At 41.4% G+C, this 23,765-nt stretch overlaps 2 protein-coding genes across 4 annotated transcripts in view; both read left to right on the top strand.

Annotated features, from left to right (window-relative positions):
• msh3 (mutS homolog 3 (E. coli)) overlaps positions 1-3,183 on the top strand; it is a 36,881-nt gene extending 33,698 nt beyond the window's left edge. The window contains exons 22-25 of one of the 2 annotated variants that reach the window (XM_030105409.1): positions 887-1,019; positions 1,136-1,304; positions 2,725-2,825; positions 2,884-3,183. In XM_030105409.1, the coding sequence (XP_029961269.1) occupies positions 887-1,019; positions 1,136-1,304; positions 2,725-2,806 (384 nt within the window). In that variant the 3' untranslated portion in view covers positions 2,807-2,825; positions 2,884-3,183. Of the gene's footprint in view, positions 1-886; positions 1,020-1,135; positions 1,305-2,724 lie in introns of both variants that reach the window. The other variant, XM_030105408.1, reaches the window with a different exon arrangement.
• Positions 3,184-3,838: 655 nt separating this feature from the next.
• The window catches only part of rasgrf2b (Ras protein-specific guanine nucleotide-releasing factor 2b), a 38,453-nt gene continuing 18,526 nt past the window's right edge, over positions 3,839-23,765 (top strand). For both annotated transcript variants that reach the window (XM_030104092.1, XM_030104091.1), the window contains exons 1-3: positions 3,839-4,482; positions 20,221-20,327; positions 21,140-21,287. In XM_030104092.1, the coding sequence (XP_029959952.1) occupies positions 4,207-4,482; positions 20,221-20,327; positions 21,140-21,287 (531 nt within the window). In that variant the 5' untranslated portion in view covers positions 3,839-4,206. The remainder of the gene's footprint in view (positions 4,483-20,220; positions 20,328-21,139; positions 21,288-23,765) is intronic.

The following is a 23,765-nucleotide window of genomic DNA, read 5'->3' as shown; positions in this document are numbered from 1 at the left end:
AGAAATCATTTTCACAGGCGCCTTGGAAAGCTGGTGAGTAGGTGGGAAGGTGGCAGTTCTATTGTCAGCGAAAACCAAACATAGCAGGTGGAGGTTCACTTCGACTGGCATTAGTGCGTTTCTTACTTTTCTGGCTTCGGCCTACCAGGGGGCGTCCTTCATGACTGTCGAGGCGACGGGCGTCCCTGAAAGGCAACGAGCTCAGCGCTCACATTTTCTTCCTGCAGCTCGGTTTCATGCTCCCCAACAGAATAGATTCTGATTAATGTACGGATTGCAAATACTAGTTTGTATATCGCCGGGTTATGAGACAATGAGCCCTCGGACACCCGTGCTTACATCTTCATCTGCTCCTCCTCCTCCTCCTCCTCCTCCTCCTCCTCCTCCTCCTCCTCCTCACCTACCAGCAGTAGCTCGCGTGGAGCAGTGCTGCTCACTGGCTGATCCTCCTCGCCACCTCCCACGGTGGCCTCATGTGCCTCCGCAGTGCTGCGAGTTGCATCTTTTCTTTGAAAGGTTTTAAACTTTCCCTGCGATTGCGATCAAATATCAATATCAAATATGAAAGCGCTTGCAGCAGTCCTCTGAGGACGTCGATTACGCAGTGGTTTCACTTTTCAGTTATTTAAATTGGATATTTCAGCGATTACTAATGTTCCTCGGCAGTACTTTGACGGCTCTTTTATTGACACGAATGAAGTTTAACAGCGTGCAGTAAGAACTTCACTTAAACTCCATGGCTTTACCCCCCCCCAAGAGCTTTGGCCTTTATGTCAGAGCCGAGTAAATCAGTTTACTCAAACCTGTTCATGCTGCACATTGCTTACTTAAGAGAAGTGATATTTTCCAGAATGGTGACGCTGAAATCTTTCCTTCCCTTTCTTAGGTGAAAGCCCTGACCCTGTTTGTGACCCATTACCCTCCTCTGTGCGAGCTGGAGCGCGTCTACCCTGAACATGTGTCTAATTACCACATGGCTTTCCTCCTCAGTGAGCCTGACGTCCCCGCTGACGCCGATGGTATGCGTTCAATCGTATTGGAGCAAATGAAAGAGTTCACTGTAGCCCGGCAGGTGAATTTTAATCCAGGCAATATATGTGGATGTTTTAATGAATATCTTTGTGTGCGATAACAGATGGCGAGGTTCAGCCGGAGTTCATCACCTTCCTCTACCAGCTAACCGAAGGAGCTGCAGGACGCAGCTACGGCCTGAACGTCGCCCGGCTGGCTGATATTCCAGATCCCATCCTGCACACTGCCGCCCGCAAAGCACGGGAGCTGGAGACCTTGGTCAATGCCAGGAGGTAATGCGCGCAGCCTCGCCACGGTCGCTAATTAACGGGGAGATTCCACTTACTTCGCCAAAGCACAGTTCATAGGAAGCATAATTCAGTCTGAGAATACATTTGCGAGATGAGAGGCTCTTTAAGCTACAGAGGACAGATTCCTCCGCTAATACATTCTTACACTGACAAGAAGAATTGGATTTGGGATCTGTGACAGAATGATAGACGGAAAATTGAGTCAGAATTAACAGGATAATGAAGACTTTATCTCGGTCCAGCTGGTTCAGTGATTTGTAATATTGTGGCTGAGGAACACAAAACTTGGAAGTGTCTTCATCGTGATAGTCATGGAGTAAAAGAATAAGTCTCATCCTCCCATTTTTTCACAAGGCACTTCAGTCAGACTCTTACGTTACATTACAATTATGTGTTTTTGGAGCTTGATCTGTATTAAGAGCAAAACTTCAGTGTGATTTCAGCTTCTGGTCCCATTTATGTAAGACGTCTTTCACTCATAGTTCCTACTTTTCAGGAGTGTTCCGTCTTATTTCACTTGTTGCCGATAAACCTTCCGATAACTCTTTAAAAAAAAAATAACGTTTCTGTTTTTGGAACTCGGTCCTTCAGGAGCCCCAGAGCTGAAAACTCAGACACTCACTCAGAATCTGATGAAATCGAAGACGCCGCTTTCACACTGTCATGAATGGATTTGTTTAACACACAAATAAACTTCAGCTCACGCTTGGACAAGCACAAGTGAACCAGACAACGTACCAGTGTTTGAGGAGAATCCGTGGTGATGTCGTTGAACTGAGCAGCTCATATTTAGTCACCTGAGAAAATCTTGAACATTTACTTCAGAGAGAAACAAACGCGCCTGAGTAAGTTGAGAATTCGTTAGAAATCTGTCCCCCTGATGATAACTCTTCTATCCATACATCCTTGATATCTGTTCTGTCCACAACAGAATTACAGGGGTGTGTGAATGTTGTACACCCTGAACAGAACATGGAGAAAATCAAACAATCAATCAATCTTATAGGTGATCTGAAATCCCCCAATAAGCCCGTCTCTATTAATTTGTAACCTCTCCTCGCGCAGTAACAGACAGCCTATTGGAAATTGAACGCTTCGCCTTTTCGAAGGTAATCCTCATCATATGAAATATCTGCCAAACCCACAGAGCCTTACCTTCCTGGTGTAATCCTCCACATATGAAATATTTCTTCTGTGTTGGGCTGGAGCCGTATGCAGTACAATACCCGCCCACAGAGGGGCCGAGCCGCTGCTCAGAGGTTAAGAACAGGGATTTGACTTGAATTTGTGCTTTTAACTGCATCACGGCGTCGCGCGTTTAGCTTCATCGCAGAGATTTATGAGATCATCTGTTTTTATGTAATGTCTTGTGTTTAAAATTTCACTGTGTTGATCTTTCTAGGAAGAATAAGAAACTTCTCTCAGACCTTTGGAGCGTCTCCGATCGATCATCCCTCGAGGCGTGGCTGCAGTCAAACTGTTGACGTCGGAGACGCCGTCACAACACACACACACACACACACACACACACACACACACACACACACACACACACACACACACACACACACACACACACACACACACTGTCGTAAATTCAGCTGCCAGTGGATGGATGTTCTCAGAACAATTACCACACCCACAAACACCCATCACGGTGCGCCGAGTGTTGGTTGGTGTGTGTGTACGTTTTGCAAGTGCGCATGAATTATGTGTGTGAAGAGAGCTTGATCATTCTCAGGTTGTGATTATTACCTTCATCTGTTCAGTAATCTAATTGTATTACTTTTAATTGTTGGCTCTTAATCAAGTGTGGTGATTCCTAAATAAAAGAATGAAGCCAGTCACATTTGTTGCTCCTTGACTTTATGACCACAGATCTGCTTTGACACTCATTATGAACACAAGAGGAAAACCGAAGCAGCCGAGCCTGCAGTACCATACCTCTGAGTGCTGATGTTTTCAGCTCGTTCCAGTAGGAGTTTCTAATTCTAGCTCTGAGTCATAACTGGTCGTAGATGTTGTCTTCACCAATTTTGTTCAATGTAGGATTGTAGTGAAAACACTGTCAGGTGATCCCAAACTATCCAGCTGATCTGAGCTTCCAGTGAGCAAATAAATAAAAGTAGACGAACAAACACATACATGCTCATTCATTTAGAGACACCAATTTAACTAAAAGTCACATCTGTAGACTGGAAGGAAACAGGAGAACTTGGGGGTTAAAGGCCAGTTAGAAAGGTCCACACACACTTTTAGTCAATTAAATAGCAAATATGACAGTTTTTTTTTTTTCATTTAAATTTTCATTCTTTTTAATTTCATCATCCAGTCCCATTGACAAAGCGGAAATAAATCACAACATTGACTTGAAGCTGGATGAGGCTGCATCTCTGTTGCTCACGCTCCGCCTTTAATTCCGCCAACTCTCAAGATCAGCAGAGAGAGAGAGAGAGAGAGAGAGAGAGAGACCTAGTGGGAATGAGTGTGTGCGAGAGAGAGAGTTAACCACTGTCAAAGCCGATTACCGCGCATCGGGTCTGTGCGTCTATCACCGCCTGTCCACTTGAGGGTTCTCCCCTCTGTGCACGGCACGCTTCTCACCTTCCCCTTTTCCCTCTTTATTTTGTTTTTCTTTTAGTAGTTTAGAGAAGCGCAGCATGGATTTTTTCTAGTGCATGTCGGACTTGGACATCCTTCGCTATGAGTTCCTGTGCAGATGCGCTTCCATCAGCGCGGCAACTTTTCCGCGCGCCTTGGCGCCGCTGAGCCGAGCGCGTCTCTCGGTGGGAAAGTTTACACGCAAGCCCCGTTGAACATGAGCTCCCGGTGAAAAGCCCCGGTTGTCCCACTTTTGTCTCGCTTCAGAAACCGCACGGCAAAAATGCAGAAGAGCGTTCGTTACAACGAAGGGCACGCGTTATTTCTGTCGGCCGTCGCGCGTAAAGAAGGGACCAAGCGCGGCTACCTGAGCAAGAAGACGACGGAGAACAGCCGATGGCACGAGAAGTTCTTCGCCCTTTACCAGAATATACTCTTCTACTTCGAGAACGAGCAGAGCGCGCGACCTGCTGGGATTTACCTGTTGGAAGGATGCACCTGCGAGCGCGCCCCGGCGCCCAAGATGTCCACCACTGGAAAGGAAGCGATGGAGAAACAGGTGAGCTCCAGTCACCAAACCTTCCTGTGCGTGGACAAGTTCCAGATCTGCTCTCTCAACCAGATCTGTTCATGTTCAGCTGCAGAAATTTCACCCAAAAAGTCATTCTTAAGGGGTACATCAGGGGTATCTATAAATCTGTATTTTCACATAATAGAAACGCACAGCCTGTGAAAATACTCAGAAATGATCATATTTCCTTTCACTTCACCTTTTTTTCATCAAAACTTTCAAGTTCATATTGATTTTTGCCACTCAAAATGACGACTTTGCTCAAAGAAAAAACAAACATGCGTAAAAGGCAGCATGATGAGGGGACTGCAGCAGCTCAGCCTCTCTGCTGTTTCACAGCCCTGCAGTGTCAGAAGCTCCAAGTGCATCCTCCCAGAGCAGGTGACCATCCCCCAAGGATGCGGGAGAGAAAGCTTCCCTAACACTGAGCGGTTTTCCAAGTTAAAGAGAAAAATCAGTCACGTCTTTGCAATCGTCCTTCCTGATATTAAAAGCAACAAAACTTTTACTCCATTTAAAATTGCTTCTACTGGAATATGAAATTTACAGAGCATCAGTACAAAACCTGACATCGAGGACCTAATAAGCTGCTATAAAATCTGCATTAGAAGATTATTAATATAAAAAAACATTTGTTCATTAAGAAAATAACAGTAATGTGTTAATAACATAACATCAAACCATATTGTGTTAGACAAGAAGAGGCGACAGCAGCAACAGGTTCTTGCCATTTCTGTGCTAAACATCAAAACATTGTGCCTGTTCCTATGTAATTTTGACTCAGATGCTACTGTGCGTCATATTTGGAGTCATTGCAAAGCTTTGAGCTGTCACTCTGTCATTAGCACTGCTGCATGTTGATGTTTTCAAGGCTGCATGATCGCTTATTGAGCAGACATCCCAGGCTGAACTGAACCCACTTTTCAGTCTCGATCCATTCCTGTTGAAATCACCCAAACAACTCACACATGTAAGTCAAACCAGGAGCAGACAGCATGAAATTTATTCAATGCAATGACATGGTTTAGTTATATGGTTGTGATTATATTGTTGCTCTCATAAAATTCTTTTATCAGGTTCTACTCTTTGAGTGCAGAACGATTAGCAATTCCATATTCACACAATTGTGACGGAACATGTTTATTATGCTCAAAAGACTTCAGTTCACAATTTGACTCTTCCTGAAGCTATTTGTCGATCAGATCACATAATACTTAAAAACGTTCAGCCAAATTGATTATTTTGCAAATCACAATTATACAGTGTAAGCACATGGGTGAGATGATTATTCAGCTGCTTCATAGCATGCTGTTAAACTGTGAGACACGCCTCCTCTCAGACAGCTCGCCACAGGATGTGAGGTTGAGGTTTCGCCAATGTGAAGGTGCATTTCACCCAAACGTGTTTCTGTTGTGACGCAGTGATCAGTTCTAGTTTAAATTTGCTTCAACCGACTGTAAATTTACCAAGTTTACCGGAACCTGCTTCAAACCATGACAGATATGAAGCTCTCTATAGACCTGTGTTATGATTTTACAACAAAAATCTTTGGGTTCAATAAGTCCTGTTTAGGCAGCTTGGATTTGTGATAACAGATCCACTGCCGAATCCCGCTGAGTTGAAAAGGGTTTGACTTTAAAGCTGTGAAATATGTGCACCGCTGTTGTGACTGTGCATCTGGAGTTTACCTCAGTTGCTCCAACATTTAGGTAGACCTTGTTGCTAGGAAACATTCGAATCACCGTTTACACAAGCATTTCATTGAGAAAAAGTAAAACACACATGAACAAATCACAAATATGTAATCAGTTACAAATCAGTGAATGAATTATTCTTTCAAGTAAGACAGAGGATTATTTTAACCTTTAACTTTAGGACATTGTTCAGAGAAGAAACAGAATCATTTCTGTGTGCAATCACACACATTTGCAGGTGGCCTCAGGGATTCTGTGCATGTGTGCACAGGCATCATGCCCGTGAAAAAGCATCCGGAGGGATACACTGCAGAGCATTGATTTTCTACAGTTTGAAAAAGTATTAAGGACATGCCCTATTAATCATATGAGAGGTGAGGAGAGGTCAAAAGAACCATCAGTACCTGGTAAATACTCAATGCCACACACCTTATTTCACTGATTCTCTCTGTATATGTCTGCAGGTAACGCGGCGTTATCATGCCTCTAATGGAGTTGCTACTACAGATAATTAGTAGAGAGCATTTTTATATTTGTGAGAAGAAAATTGTATGCTATTATAGTCATTGATGTTACCGCAAACCCTGATGTAACACAATATGGTAATTACAATGTCTTATTTTATCTTTTTTTTTTTCCTTTCGCACATTCACACTTGTTGTCGCACTCTCTCTCCCCGTCTGTCTCACTCTCATACTACAGCTGTGATGTTTAATTAGGGTTATTATTATTATTCGCCCTCAGCTGAAACCCTGCATGTTGCTGTGTGATGCCCGACTACGTATCCGTACGCTGCACACGGGAGAAATAAGACAAATAACGGTGACATTTCGTCTGCCTTATGAGAGTCAGTGCGTACGTGTGTAAACCGAACGAGTCCTAATCACGGTGTTATAAAAGTTCAGTTTGATTCTGTGGTTTTCAGGCAGGCAGATGCTTGCATGGCTTTGGGCCGTCTCAGGGAAAGCATGAGCAAATGGTGATATCTTTTGTTAGAGCTTAAAAACACTGGTCTTATATTGTGCAGAGGGTTTGAAGAACTGCAGTTGCCAGTGTTGTGCAAACACAGGAGGTATGAGACAATATTGTGACAAATATTTAGCGGTTACGCCTCACAGTGTGACTTCTGCTCCAATTTATAACCACTGTGTCATAAGAACTAATAAAACGATGGTCAATGAGGCATCACAGCTTCACCCGATCAATGTTTTTGAATTTCAGAGGGGGTAAAACATTTCATGCCATTAATCTGTGCCCATAAATGCTGTTAGGACAATAGTGCAATATACTCGTATAGTCATCTTAAATCAGTGGTTTTCTGACCATTCGTAGGCATTCATATTTGTTTTTATCACTCAGGATTCATCCAGAGGCTATTGCTTTATGAAAAGGCTGTTATTGCTTACATTTGTTTAGTTTAGAAGGTAAATTATATTTTCTGTAATTAGAGTAATTATGAAAACAATATGATGGAGAATTAAGGTTGAAAGAGTGGAGATTAAGAGGTTGACGCATTTTATTTCCTGTTTCAATTTTTATTCTGTCATGTCAAATCCTTCACGGTCATCTCAAGTCACTTTTGCAGAGAAAAACAATTCCCTCTGAGCAAGCAAGGAAAAACTTCCTTTTAACAAGAAGGAACCTGCAGAAGCAGGCTCAGAGGTGGTGCACAGGTTTTTCACTTCAAATGTAGCTTCATTAAAATACGACGGCCAAGTTTCCAGCATTTAGAAAGGGCATTGTTCATTTCTGCAAATCATAGCTACTCTGAATGTGGATGTTTGAAGCTTGCTGTCACTTTTTCCATTTCACTGATCGCACTGGTCGTCAGGAACAATTCAGAAAAATGTTTGACGAAGTGCAGAAGATGATATTAGGGTGAATATATTTGAATTTCTTGAAATAATACTTGGAGTTTACACAACTATTGTCACTCATGAAAGGGCACTGTAGTATTTTTAAATACTAGATTAATCATCTTTTGAAAGACTGAAAAACTGCAGGTTACATTTTAGTGAACAGAACAGTCAAGTAGTAAGTACTAAGTAAGCAAGTTATTTATTGGGAGTTCGTTTAAACTGTTTAGATTAACTGAAGTACAACAACACAACAAAAAAATCCATCAAGAGCATTAGCAACATAAAGCACAAAAACAATGTTTAAATCTTGAATATCCCATCCTAAACTCCCATGGTGCACTGCGGCACAACCATCATGGCGGCCACTGCTACAGTATTAATGGACATAAAATTAAATCAACTAGTGTGATTTTGTGGCGAGAGATTCAGGGGATGTTATGAAATCTGAAAGTGGTGTCATTGGAATGTGCATTGGATATTAGCATCATTGTCTAAATAAAGTTACACAGGGCTCCAACCGAAACAAGCCAGAGCGCTTGGATTTATCCTTTTACCCTTGCATCCATTTTTATGAAACTCTACCCCTGTGTTTTACGTGCAAGCAGTTGATAAAGTATTCAGTCATGCATAGATCTGAGCCAGCTCTCTGATTGGTGGATGAATGCTTACCTAACCCAATTAATGGGTTTGCCTACTTTCAGAAAATTAACCCATTTTAACCAAGTTTCAAAACCCACACATTGGGTTAAAATAAAACACAGAGAGCCCAGGAAATGGGAATGGCTCTGAAAAATAACCTAAAGATATTACCCAACATGAATGACCCAGGAATTGTTTATAACCAAAGTGTTCAGGAACAAGTTGTTCATCACAAAGTTATGTTTGGTCCAGATCCACAGAAACAATCACTATTTTTTTTGGAAAGCATGGTAATGAGAGAAGGACCTTCATATTAACATCAGTTGCTCTTTTTTCATTGCTGTGTCTGCCAGTAACCTGCTGTATCACACCCCCACACTGAGCCACAATGGAGCCACGCAAATCACACACAGCCGCTGCCTCCCTCCCTCTCCCTGCGTCGCACTCTCCGTTAGACACAAACCCTTCAAATAATTTGAGAGCATTCACACTCGTCTGAATGGTTTCCACAGTGACTGTGGATGTGCGTCGATGCTGAGAACATGCCTGCGTGTGTGGAAAAAGCCAATATAAGCGGCCGGCGTTGCTGTGCATAATTGTCAAACGATCCAACAAGCATCTGGTGGGTTATTGATCCCGGGCAGGAGCAGGGTTCATTAGGGGCTGTGCACATCAAACAGATGACCACAGTTCACTGTGTGGCCTGTTTCAGGATCATCCACATGTGGCAACTTCTGTTGACAAAAATAACTCAATTAATGCCTGTGTAGTGTGAATATCATCCAACTGGGCAATAATTCAGAGAAGTAATAGACGTAAAGTATGTGTTCAAAGTTGTTTCTTTCCTTTTTTTTTTTTTTATTTGCTGATTCTCACAGAAACAGATCCAGTAACAATCAAACAGTAAATAGACATACATAGTTAGATTTTAATGTGTTTGAGAAGAAGAAAAGCTCGGTATAACAAAGTCAACACCGTAACCCTGAGGTAAAAAACAAAACAAAATCCATGTTAGAATAATAGGTCACACTTTACTTGAAGCACCCCTGTATAACACATTATAAGTACATTATAGCATTGTATAACTATAGTTATAAACACTCATAAATGATCACAATGCTTTATAACATCGGTACCTAACCCTAACCCTAACCCTAATCCTATGCTGTATAGTGGATTATAAAGCATTGTGATCTTTTATGAGTGTTTATAACTACTTATAATGTGTTATACCGGGTGCTTCAAGTAAAGTGTTACCGAATAATAAATACAACATGAGAAAAAGAGAAAAAAAAAATTACATATCCATTTTACAGGATGATGATTTTACTTAAAATAGAAAACCCCAGAAAACTAAAGGATGGCTTGTGATCACTTATGCTTGTATTGACACAGTTACAGACGTCTTTTGTCACGTAAAAAAAAAAAAAATTGACTTCAATAAGTGATAATATCACGAGACGGCACGCCGCGGTTTGCAGTATGGTCTCAGACTGTCCCTGGTTTGAGTCCGGGTCTCTGTGTGTGCGAGGAGGTTTCTCTGATTCCGTCACACAGTCCAAAAACAAATTTGAGGTGAACTGATGTCTGCCTTCACTCACAGACAGCTATGATCCGTTGCTGCACCTTGCATAGTTGAATTGGATGAAGCCTTATACACAGATGGATGAAGCACATCATCTTGTCTCAAGAATTAGTGGTTTGAGAGAATGGTAAAATACCTTTCAAAAGTTTCCTTCCTCATTACACTCGATGCACGAAGAGGTGGGGCGACACTTTACAGTGAAGTGTCAGTGCCGACTTCCTGATGTGTGTGTCCGTACGCATGTCTTCATGTGATTAGTTCTCATTAGAAAGCTCCAATGGCTGTAAACGCTCCTCACAGGGCCTTGTGATTTCACGAGTGCTCAGTCTAATTGGAACCAATTATGCCTGTATTCCTGGAGTCTGATCTGCTTTTCATTTTCCTTTTCTCTTCCCAATTGTTGGAGCGAGCTTGGACCTTGTTCATCCCTGAATTTAAAGTTGGCATCTATCTTAAAATCTGACTCTTATGTTTAGTAAACTGCCTTGATCACAGTTTGATCAGACAAAAAAAAAAGGATTATATTTTGTAAACATTTTGGTTTTTTATTAAATCCAAAACAGAGTTTTAGTTATGCTCGCTGTGCTCGACAGACTATTGTCCCCAAACTGCAGAAATGCTTCGGAGTTAGAGGAAGTTATGTGCTGCTTCTCAACAGCTGGATACAGTAACAGCTAATCAAATTCCTGAAATGAATGCAGAGAAGCAGGCAAATAAATTTCTGACTGCTGAGCCGAGAATGTGCTCATGGAAAAATGTGGAACTTGATGCATCCTCATGGCATCTGTCTCATCAGCAAATTCAATTCATTTCCATTTCCCCTCTCAGTTCAGCTTTTATTAATTATACTTTGCTCAGCCAAATTAAAGTGTAGGTAATCTCAGCCTGTTTTATATCGTCAGGTCAACCTGACAATAAAACAAAGTATGTGTTCAAAAACCCTCTAAAATCCTGCCAGGAATAGTCTCTACTTGGGGGGTCTCCCACTTTAACTGGGGCAAAATGAAGGGAGAAAAAAATAACAGTGCAAGGCAAAACTAATAAATAGACACCAATGGGTGAGGTGCATATCTACAGATTAGACACACTGCGAAGGTCCAGAGAGAGAGAGAGGAAAAGGTACTCACCAGAGAGCAAATGTTTCTCTTAATATAGAAATTAGTTCTCATCACCTGCACAGCATTCATATACCTCCAAATTCTAGGATTTTTTCTTTTTGTTTTTTTTGCAAAATAGTAAACAGGAACATGTTGCATCATATTAATCTGGCAGGGGTAAATCTGTTTTCAAAACATGTCATTCACTATGCTGGAACAGGAGTACATCAGAGTAATACATAAAACAGACATCCCTTGGGTGTTAGATTTTCATGTTTGAACCAATATTTCTGTGGCGTTTCTTCTCTTGAGCAGAGGCTGAGCCTTCGGTGAGTCTCCCTGGGAGATCTCGGCTCTCACAGGCTTCGAACCTGTGTCTTCTTCTGTGTTGTTTGTTGTCTCTTGCATCTATTATACATGCTCCTCCCATCACAAGCTGCAGGCACCGGCGAGGAGTGAGGGGAGGGAATAAAGAAAACAGACACACATGCCACATTATTGCCCTCAGCATGAGGTAATACAGTTGTCAAGTTGCTTCATGTGTTTGTTCTTATGAGAACTGTTTGTTTTTACAGGATCAGGTTAGGCAATTCCCAAGTATACACTGGAGCAGCTTTATTGAGTGTTTAGACTCCTCTGCTGGTGCATTGTGGGACTCAGAGAAGAAATTCTCCAAATCAGTGTCTATTGGATTAAGGCAGCAGGAGTTTCCCTCCAGGCAATGAGATGACAGAGCAGCTGAAGATGGCAGCGAAAAGCCTACTGGTAGCAATTTAATTCAAGTATACAAAATATCCCGTATGCACGTTTTCAGCTTAGGTAATGTATTAGTACAGCAGTGAAAGTAAACAGTGGAGAAGAGGAGCGATCCTTTTAATTTGGGTTTTATCTCAGATAAGCAGACATGTAATCCCTGATCCAGGTCTGATCGCAGTGCTCAGGGAGGCAGCAGTTATTAGTACTCAGACACAGCGAGTCGGTGTTTGTACAAGTTGTGTCACACAGCCACATAGTGTATGATCCAAACTTCTGTGGAGGAAGTTATCAGCATTTAGGGCAATGCAGAAAACAGCAGGATGTGGGATGTTGATTCAGTGACTGTCGCATTAGCTGGTACATCATTAGCTGAATTCAGTGGTTACATAAAGAGCTGGTGCTGCTGTCGGATTAATGTTTTGTATCGCTTCGCGATGACAAAGCTTGGGAATGAAATAAAAAAAATGGAAAGCTTTATGAAATTACAGATTTGTACTTACATGGATGGAAATTTACGGGAAATGTTATTCAGACTGATGAGACAAATGAGCATGAGGAGATTCACATGTATCGTGTTACGTGACATCCTATCTGCCTTCATCCTTTGCTGGAATATTTCTCTATCTATGTCTAGAGAGACTATCACCCACACATTTACACCCACAGGCATCTTCAAGTCCTACGTTAACTCAACAAACATGTCTTTGTATTATGAGGAAAAAAGTACTTTAAGTACTTAGAAATTAAGGGAGTCCATGTAGGCACAGGGAGAACTGGCAAACTCCACACTCAGGGTTCTCTGGAGACACACATGCATTGACGGTACGTTTTTGTTTTGGCTCATGGGGGTCGCTGTTGAGGTTGAGATACCCAGACCTACCATTAAAATGAAATTAAAATTTAACACGTTTTTTTTTTTTTGTTTTGTTTTGTTCCCTGTAGTTGTGTGAAGATGGTTGTTTCTCCGTGTCTGGACAAACAGGCCTCAAACGTGCATAGAAATAACATTTTGTGTTGTTGTGTGGGAATATTACCTCAGGTCAACCAGGAGAGGCTCCACAAATATATCCCAATAATCCTATTTATGTTTGTTTACGCCTTTTTTCCTCTCTCTGACTCACACGAGTTATTGTGGATTTAACTTTTTTTTTTTAACCTCACATTAGTTAAAAAAGATCCAACAAGTCGGCCAGAGAAGATAAGGATGTTTTCACATTAAAACTTTAGTTTTCTGTCATCAACAAGGAATTAAAGAAGCACTCCGCCTTTAAGGGATCATGACACTATTTACTGCAGCAAGTACGCTGGTTAACATCTGGCTGAGCATAAAAAATTAATCCATTGTTTAAGGTTTTATATGCACCACGTGAGTGTGAAGGAAAGGCTTTACTGTACGGTAAATAATGTAAAACGCGTTGCTATAGTTGAGCGTGCAAGGTTTTCAAGACAATAGCAGTCAGTCATTTATTTGTTTGTTTATTTATTACTTTTTGCTTTGGCCCTTGAAGCAATTTAAGAAGCTACATTCAGCACAGGAAAAAAAAGACATCACTGCCCCGGTGGGAGCTCGACGAGCGCTGAGAAATGAGAGGAGGAGAAAGAGGAAAGAGGCAGATTGTGAGTCTGATCCAGAAGATTGGTGGGTGGAAAAACTGAACCCACTCCCTCCTCTTCTCTCCAAAGGGTCTTCTCACAAATTGCTTTCATTGTCTCTGTAGCTGGTTCAACCCTGATGATGGGTGATTATATAGTTTATGACTTTACATGGAAAGACGGAATGAACTGCGGACCCGTTAACGTGATGATTTTCTACATTACAATTCTTTAATCACTCTCATTGGGTCGTTCACTCACTACAGCCAGTTTTTTTTTTAAGTTTTCCAGTTTCCTTTTATATATTTTCTGGCTTCAGATTCCCTGGTGTTTCCTATCTGTAGTCTTGTCAGGTTTGAGTGTTTTACATCTACAAAGAGAATTATCTCATGCTTTTATGTTTGAGGCACTCCGTTCTCCCTTGTGCGTGACCAACAGGTGGTGTGACATGATCAGCTTTAATAGACATCAACAATTACAAAATGGGCCTCTTTTGTCATTTATTTTCTCCTTTTGTCCCTGATCTTTTCAGAGAAACACAGTGTACATCCTCCCACACACCAGCAAGAAATTCCCTTTATGGATCGTATCGGTTTCCAGTATTGTCTCACATACACAAGTGTGCCGTGCCTCTGTGTTGCTTCTCTGAAATGCTAATCATCGCCCAGCGGGACTCGGGAGCACTGGTTCATCGCAGCGGAGCAAAGGTGGAGCCGCATGGTATATAGATTTAAGACTAAACGATTTCCTCTTTCGGCATATGATCATCAGTGCATATCAAGCTGTGGAGAAAGATGAGGAAAAAAAGCGAGTCTCAAATGCGAAAGTTGCCTGATGTCTACTGCAAGCAGACTGCCCGCTGCTTCTTGACTTTCATCAGATTCACTCATTAGGTTCCCCTTTTCAACAATATTCAATTTATATTGTTGCCTTTTTGCAGTAATGGGATTTTGTGTTGACAGCAGCTTCACGTGTAATCCAACATTTTGGACTGGTGGCTTTTCTGTGTGGCGTTTACATCTTCTCTCTGTGCATGCACAGCTGCAAATTGTTACATCTGACAGGTGTAACTTCCACTGTGAAACATTTGAACCTTTGTTGTGCTGTTATTGATACATTGCTGTCAATGTGAACCAAGCTGGATGTATTTTGCCTGGCATCGCGATAAAGATGGATGGAGAATATCACAGTGCACCAATTCCAAGGCTTAATATACATTCTCCTTTTTTCATGTAGTTGTTGCTATATAATACACCCAGTGTCTGAAGCTTGCAGAATTCTTTGCAGTCTTTTGTCAGGAGGTGATTTTTTTACATCAACCTGTTGTTCAAGTCACCTGCAAGACAGCTGGATTCTCACAAGGCTTTAAGTTATGTGTTTCTGAATAATTCACTGTGATTCACTCCAACCTGCAGCATTCGGTGAGGAATCTGCTGCCTTTTGGAAAGATTTTCTGTTTTCAGACATTGCATGTCTATCTTTTCTGAACATGCCTTGATTGGTAGAGTGGCGTAGTGTTGGAATGCTGCAGGTTCAATTCCACATCTCCACATGTAAAAGTGTCCTTGAGCAAGACACTGAACCCCAAACTGCTTCCAGTAGCCCCTGTGGTTAATGTTTTAAAGTGCTTTTGGGGCTCAAGCGGTGGAAAAGCACTGTATGAGTGAAATCCATTAACTTTTTTCTTAGATAATATCCAAAAACATGATAACTAACAAGCTCTGTTGTTTTGTTTACTCTGTGGTGGTTTATTGCAGGAGATAGAGGCTCGCAAGGGTCATCCAATCAACAGCTACATTTATTTTAAAACTGCCTTTTTTTCCAAGACTTTTTTCAATAAAGAATTTTCAGATATATTCTCCATAACCAATCATCTGGTGCATCAAGTTACATTAAATGAATGCACAAAACAAACACTGATATCAGTCACGTACTCGCTTACAAGCACACACAATGCAACCTTCCCTGCAGCCTAAATACATCACTTTTCTGGATCATGGTGCTGTGACTCCAGTAAATTGTTCATGGCTGGTTTTATAGTCAATCAGTCATCATATCTTAATTTCCATCAATTTTCATCAAATTCAAGGCTTAAGCAGTCGTAATCATTGAAAACACAGCTGCGGCTACATACGGTGTTTGTAGTCCGTGTACCCAAACACAAAACATTAACAAATCACTAAATCACTTTTGTTCAATCAGAGACTCGAAGAAAATATCCAAATTTTGCTAATTTCAAGGACAGTGATGTCTTCTTTTTCGAAGAAAAAAAATGCTTGTAGACCATGCAGAGCATTCCTCCACGTACCTTGTACATGGGTGTTCTTTAAATGATATTTATTTGAAAATACATAAAATAATCAACACTTAAAATGAGAAGATATCAAGCATATGGAATTTATCTTTACAATAAGTAAGAAAGTAATAAGTTCACAGCTAATAGGATAAGCCTGCGCTACTGTATGTTCAGGTCAGTCATAATGGGGCAGAGCTCGGTGTTTTCTCAAGTGGTGCACACTGTTTGAAAACCGCTGCCTTACGACACAAATTGGACTCTCATCAGTGCAAATACCAAAGCACACAGCAGTGTTGCATCATTAGTGGCTATTTCAGTCTCTAATCATCAACGGATCTTAACAGTGGTTCTGTCATCTCTGCTTTTAAATATTCATAACAGTGGAGTATTTCTGGATCCCCCAGCTATCTTTTGCTTAATGAATTTATTTCCACCAAGTCCGGCTTGGGCGATAGCTGGGTCTTTAATCTTTAATAAAGAGAAAAAAATTGTTTCATTGTAGAACCACAACCTTTGTGTGTGTGTGTGTGTGTGTGTGTGTGTGTGTGTGTGGGTGTGGGTGTGTGTGTGTGTGTCTGGGCAGTGAAGTCTAGTCAATCTAATTCAAGTGGTGTAAAACTGCTTCTGAACAGCGATTTTTTTTCCCCCCCTGCCCTTCATTGTTTCCTCTCCCTCTCTCGGCAGTGCTATAACACACTCTTCTGTCACACTCTCATTCTGTATGAGCCTTTCTGAGATCTGAAGTTTCAGGTGAGTGGTAAATTGGTTGTTAGTGACACGCGGCGGGACAGAACAGCGAAGAGTCGCTCTCTCCTTGTTTCCTTTCTCTCTTTATTTTGTCTAAATGAAATTTCTTTCAGTACAGTGAACGCCCTGAGGGATGGAGGCTGCGTTTGAGTCGATTTGAAGGAAGACTAGCTGGCAGTTCTGAATGGAGCTGGAGTTTGGAGGCTCCATGCTTGCAACATAAAGAGAGCCAGAGTATCGTTTATTACATGTTTTCGTCTTGAAATGAGATCACAACCTCCAACACAGCATCCAAGTTCTCCAACAGGAGATTCCTCTCCAACTAATGAGCCCCTCGTATTACTGTAATACAGCGTAATTCATTCCAGCGCTTCTTTTTTAAAGAGCGATGCAGCAGTCTTGTGTAAAGCATGCAATATGATAAAACTTTAATGACTGCCTGAAGGCAATTGGGTCAGTGATGCCACAAAAGGAATGATACAATAGCAGTATACAAATAGAAGAACACATGTAAAACTAGTCACTTAAACATTCAAAGTGACAACCTTAAGACATTTTAAGCTACAGGCAAAAACTAGAAGAATTTAATGCAAAAAAAAATAAAAAAAACAACAACTGTATAATCTTAAAATAATTTCATTATTAATATAGGACTGAATATTAAATACTTTAGTTTGTTATTGTGTTTATTGGTGCTTGAACAAGTTTACCATTTGAACAACGAAACTGACATTCATTGTTTTCGTCTACAGTTCAACATGTTAATTGTGTTACAATCATGAAAAATAAAGTCACCACCTGTGCTGATGGGAGAGCCATTCTCACCTTATAATGTCTGTGGTTCGAGTCTGGCTTACACTTGGGGGCCTTTGGAGTTTCATGCTCTTCTTAGTTGTTACTCAAGAGTCTTCCTCCAGCCCAAAACATGCATTAGAAGCTAATAGGTGACGATAAACTGCCTGTTTGTGTGAATGTCTGTTTGCTCTTTGATGGACCTGCACCCAAAGTCAGCTGGAATCTGTGTCATATAGCGTGCACACACTGCGGACACAATTATTAACCAAGGATTGCGCTGAGGATTGCACTGAGCATACGTGTACACTAACACACAGGAGGGGTTTATGCAAACATATTAATGTACAAACACTTATTTTTTTACAGTAATTCTCTGATATATTTGATAGCTCCTTATCCAACTACACATTCTTGTACCAGTGGACGATCATGGCTCTTCTTAATAATTCCATTATGAGTAAGCAAACTAACTCAGAGCGTGTTCAGCGGATCGCCCCGGTTTAAGCAGGATGTAAAGCTCTTGTTGAGATGTGATGTCGGTCATGGTGTTAGTCTCATGTAAGAAGGATGGAAACATTCATAACATGAACATGTTGAATAGTTTACATTGTGCAGTCAATAATGCAGTGCTTATGGTCACAGTTAAGAACATTTACAGTTCAATGCTGCCTTTACAGATTACTCTTCTTGAAACCTTGATAAGCTGTGAAGCATCCTGGAGGCATCCATTTTACTTCACAGCTATAAAATCGCCAATATGTGGAAAGGCTTGACGTGTATGTGGTTTTCCTGCTCTTCTTGTACATATGTTCCTCCTGTTTCCTCCCACAATCCAAAAACATATATATTGGGTGAATGTTTGTCTTTGAGTTAATGTGCTGTTGTATCTCTCTGACAAAGCTGTTTAGAAAATGGACAGATGAAGTGATATTTTGCTGACCGTACACCTACAAAAGCAGCATTCATATTCCAAGACTCTTAATGCATATAAATAAATGATTAAGGTCAGAAAACAAAGTACAGAAAATGAGGCATTTACTCCTTTTTCTCCTGTTCTATCCTTTTCATGTGAGAATAATGATGGTCATATGGTCAAAGAATTCAGATAAATCACTACTTGAACAACTGTAAAACTATCTGAAAAAGTGGTAAATGTCAGATATTCTTGATAAGAATAAATAAATCCTTTATGTTCAGATAAAACAGATTGAGATTATCCATCTGAAGCTCTGCGATCTGCATTCGCAAATTTTTGTTTACTTTCTACTCAGTACTATTTTTTCCCCCCATGTCTAAAATTGCAGGAAGGATCAATAAAAGCATTAAATGAATAGAGGCGGCAGTGAAAAGCAGAAAATGGAAGCGCAAAAACACGGCGAAAGCATCAGATATCAGGTTGCCATGGAAATGTTATCTTGTTAGGTGGTGACACAATTTAGAAATATGTAGTTGGTTAAGGAATATTATGTAACAGCTCACTCTCTCTCTCTCTCTCTTTGTCTCTTTCTCTCTTCATCCCTGTCAAAGACTGTTAGAGCACATATTATTGTTGATGTAATAAAGTAAATCCAGGCAGTGAATCGAAATGACAGATACATAAAAAGCAGGGATGAGAGAATGAGGGAATGAGGATGGAAATGAAGGAAGGCCTGCGTGTGTGTGTGTGTGTGTGTGTGTGTGTGTGTGTGTGTGTGTGTTCCAATAACCTGTCCCTCACCCATCCCCACTGCAGGGGCCGAAGCCCATCCATTTCTCCTGCGGGGCAAACGTCTCTTCTCTGGACTGTGTTTGGTTCACTGAGTCCTTACTGGGAGAGACACAAAGGGATGAAAGTATGAAGGGATGTGAGGATGGAGGAGGTGGAGGAGTAGGAGGAGTGGGTTTTTTTGACAAGAGAAGTGAGGATGCCGGTTGAGCAGGGCAGAAGAGGCGGAGTGGGATGGTAGGTGGAGTGCAAAGAGAGGGACGAGGAGAGAGGCAGTTGGATGAGGAGAAGAGAGAAAGCCCGTGCGGAGCTCAGTCTTCTCTATTTTCCTTTGCCTAAGAATAGCAGCTCTTCTGGTAACCCAGTGCCCCGGGACATGACCATTTGAATAAAAGCCTCCATCACTTCACATAATGCCGAGTGAATATGTGTGTGTGTGTGTGTGTGTGCGTGCTCTACAGTGGTGGTGTGTCTCTCGCATGCATGTGTCCGTGCACAAGCGTTGGGAAGTATTTTAAAAGCAAATACACACAGAAAGTCATCAGAATAATAGGAGGGGCAGACAGAGGATGGGAGAGGGGGCCAGACAGAGCGGGATCATTTGGAGTGATGATAATGTGTTGGTGAAGAAGAATGGAGGCATAGATGAGACTTGATCTTTTATTTCAGGGAGCAAAGCACTTTGTCACAGCGTCCAGCCATTCACCGTCCTCCTCCCTGCTTCATGTGAGCGCCTTGAAACTCTATCTTGAATAACTCTGGGTGAAAAAAAAAGTGTGAAAATATTTCCCGTGCCGTATGTGATTATTTGTGGCCAGTAAGTATCTCAAAGGACCAACCGAAGCACCTGAAGCTGTAAAAAGAGACGGTTTATACCACTGCAGAGAGGCACTGAAGGCTTGTTTGGTCACAGGAGCACAAGAATAAACCGTTTTTCTCTCTACTTGTCTCACCCCTCAGCATTACTTTCTCATCGTGTTTGGTCATGATGGGCAGAAGCCTCTGGAGCTGCGGACTGAGGAGGAGACTGAGTGCGATGAATGGGTGGAAGCCATCCAGCAGGCCAGGTATACACAAAATCTTATATAAACGGTGAATCGAAGAATTCAAATCCTCTCTGACCATATTAATAAAACTACCTGATATCACGAGGCAGATCAGTGACGTGACCATTTAACAGATCTTCATCACAAGGAAATAAGGATCCTGAGAGGTGTTGCAGGTCCCGACTGGTATATAAACAATAGAAAGAAGACAGCTGTGGTACTGTATATGTTGTTAGTTACTATTGATATCATGACACATCCTGACAAGCTTTTATATGTTACAAGAGAGATTTAGTGCTTTGAGGAACTGCTTTGCTAAATCTTGGACTCCTGTACAGCGTACTGAATAACCAGTTGGTCACCATTAGGCAGTATTGAGGGAACAGGATGACTTTACAGCTCTTTGTTAGCTGACTGCACAGAGTTTAAGCTGTGTAAAATTGATTGTAAGAGAAATAAACCGTTCATTCAATAAACAGTTTATTAAATGAATCAAAGCTGGGTTTTTCCCCTAATTATTCAACAAATCTGCACATTTTCCCCATTGGTAGACGTACTAAAAATGTCTTCTTTGAGGTTGTTTGTTGTTTTTTTTTAAATTTTTTTTTTACAGTAAGTTTAAAAAGTTCCCCCATCAAACCAAGGACTTTTTTGACTAAACCCCCAGATTCTTACTGCTGCTGTTTCCCATCTGAGGCACACATGAGATTCAGCTAATCAGACAAATGTACTGCTGCATTTATCATAGAACGTACATACTTACTTGTTAAATATTATAATCAAAGCTGTGCTGAGCTCTGCTCACCATCTGTAATTTTCTGTGATTTTTTCAGCTACTCGGATATCATCATCGAGCGAGAGGTGCTGATGCAGAAGTACATCCACCTCGTGCAGATCGTGGAGACGGAGAAGGTGGCGGCCAATCAGCTGCGAACTCAGCTGGAGGATCAGGACACTGAAATCGAGAGGCTCAAAGCAGAGGTACATGTGGTGTGATCACATCCATTCTTTTATCAAATGGATTAATCCTATGATGATTTAGTCCTTTAAATTTCATCAAAACAATCCCAGCTGTGCAGAGTTTGCTTGGTTGCATTGTGAAAGAGATAAAATATTCTTCTTCCATTGTATTTCTGATCTCATAAGCCCTTCAGGCAGGTGGAAAAGTCAATACTGAGGCTGCTTTGAATGAAAATCTGTTACCACTAATATTGAAGTTTGTTTCCTATTATCACAAACAAAACAATATCTGCCCAGACAGAAGTCTTGAGTATTATAACCTTCACCTGTACCATTTAAAAAGGACTCTTCATCTACACCCACCGTCCGCGTACCCACAGCGTTAGATCAGGACCTGGAGGAAAAACAACTTTGAAAATGCGAACAAGCCTTTGCCAACCAACGTCCAAAACCCGATCTGAAGCAGCTCTGTGTAGTACTGCTCTTTTTCAATGGGTTTTCCTCAAGCTACCTTATATTTCACTGGGAGACTGTGTGTAGTTTCTCAAGTTCATAAAGACAGAGAGAAACACCACAAAGGGGTACACTGGCGCTGAGCATTCAAGACAAGGGCGCAGGACATGTTTAACTTGCTGTTGTTGAGTCAAGGAAACTACAACAAAGATCACAGGCTTTTGGAAAGAACTGAAAGTCCTTAAAAATAAGAGCAACATTTCCCATAAACCAACCAGTCAGTCACTCACAGGCCCTCCCACACAGAGACGTGATCACTCTTCAGCACATGTAACATATTCCAATGTGAAGCATATGTACGATGTACATACCTATATATAGGTTAGCTGGTGTGTGTGTGTGTGTGTGTGTGTGTGTGTGTGTGTGTGTGTGTGTGTGTGTGTGTGTGTGTGTGTGTGTGTGTGTGTGTGTGCATGCGTGTGCATGCGTGTGTGTGCTCATGGCTGTGTTCCTGGCAGTGGGAGAGTGGGTGTGAACGATGCTCAGTCACCTCTGAGCGTGGGAGGATAAACCCACCGTTCAATAACCACAGTTCATCAGCGTCCTCCTTACCAACAGCTGCTAAACCTTTTTACTTATTAAAAGCAACAAGGGCATTGTCCGATAAATCACTTTCCTCACCCATAAAACGCAACTGGCCTCCACAACACTGTGATTCAGGACTAATCGCAAATCTCTCTCACATGAAAACATGCAACCACGGGAAATTAAATAGTCTTTTGACAATTCAATAATGTTAAGTAGAGGTATTGTCTTTATATACATACGTATATATAAAATATATGCACTGAAGCACATTGCTTTATAAAGAAATTATACCTGTGTTGTTTTATTTATTATTGCATTGCTATACTGAACCACAAAAAAAAACAAAACAAAACAAAAAAAAAAAACACAAAGAAAAAAGTGTTACCCTTGATTTATTTTTACATCTGCTGGAATGTAACTTATGCGGATGCTGGTCTGTGTCGGTGTTGACCTGAAGGAGCATCAGAGTTGCTCCTGATGTGCAGGTGCTTTTTTATAATACTGATGTTGATGCTGTGCAACAGTTGTCCCCTGAGGACACTTTTCACTCACGCTCACCAGCTGCTAACATCTCCAGACATCACAAGTCCACTCTTATTTATGAACATGCGTGCGAATGCTATTCTCGTCCTTGGGAAGAAACAATTTCCTGTTTAATGGAGTAGCCTGGTACACTGCGCTTGGTAGTGATTTTCCCTCTCAGCAACAAGTGGGTACTTCCCTCCCCCCCCACTCCTCTCTGGGATTATATCTCATCGGTATGATATGGTTAACCCAGCTTGTAATGAGAACGCTGAGGAAAGTCGTTTCATGTTCGGAAACATCTGCCTGCTCATGAAAAAAGGATTAGACTTTGAGAGCCAGCCTATAGTTGGTGATCCATCTAATTAAACTATACTGGTGTTTGTTTGTGTATGTGTGTGTGTGTGTGTGTGTGTGTGTGTGTGTGAGTGTGTGCTGCTCCGTGTTTATGAATAATTAAACCAACTAGCCTCTGCACCCATCAACAGTTGGCAGACTGTCTGTTCTCCGCTGCATGATGGCGCTCGTGCAGAGGGGGATGGAGATGAAGGTGCGCGGTTGTTTCTGCCTTTGGTTTCATCCTTTGTTCGTTTCGCCGTGCGCGGTGCACTGATGTTTTCAAGAGGCACGGTGATAAAAAGAAAAAGCTGAGAGTGATATGTCACCAACACCGACCTTAACCTCTTCCCAGCTTATTTCTGCAGGGACGGCAGTGCTGCCAAGAAAATCCTTTTACCTGCTGTGTTTGAAGTTTGTCCTCACTGTCACATGAGAAGTCTTATAAGTTTACTGTCTGAGGCTTAATAATGTTCTGGCTGACCACCCTAATCTCAGTGTTTATATCTGGAGAGTGATGGGGACTTTATAGCAGACTTTTGTTTTCTGCATGTGAGTAAATGTCAAATGTCTGAAAAGCTGATCTGTGCATAATTCATG

This window comes from Salarias fasciatus, chromosome 12, assembly GCF_902148845.1.
Source record: "Salarias fasciatus chromosome 12, fSalaFa1.1, whole genome shotgun sequence".
In the NCBI taxonomy this organism is placed as follows: domain Eukaryota; kingdom Metazoa; phylum Chordata; class Actinopteri; order Blenniiformes; family Blenniidae; genus Salarias; species Salarias fasciatus.
This window is presented reverse-complemented; position numbering and strand designations above follow the sequence as displayed.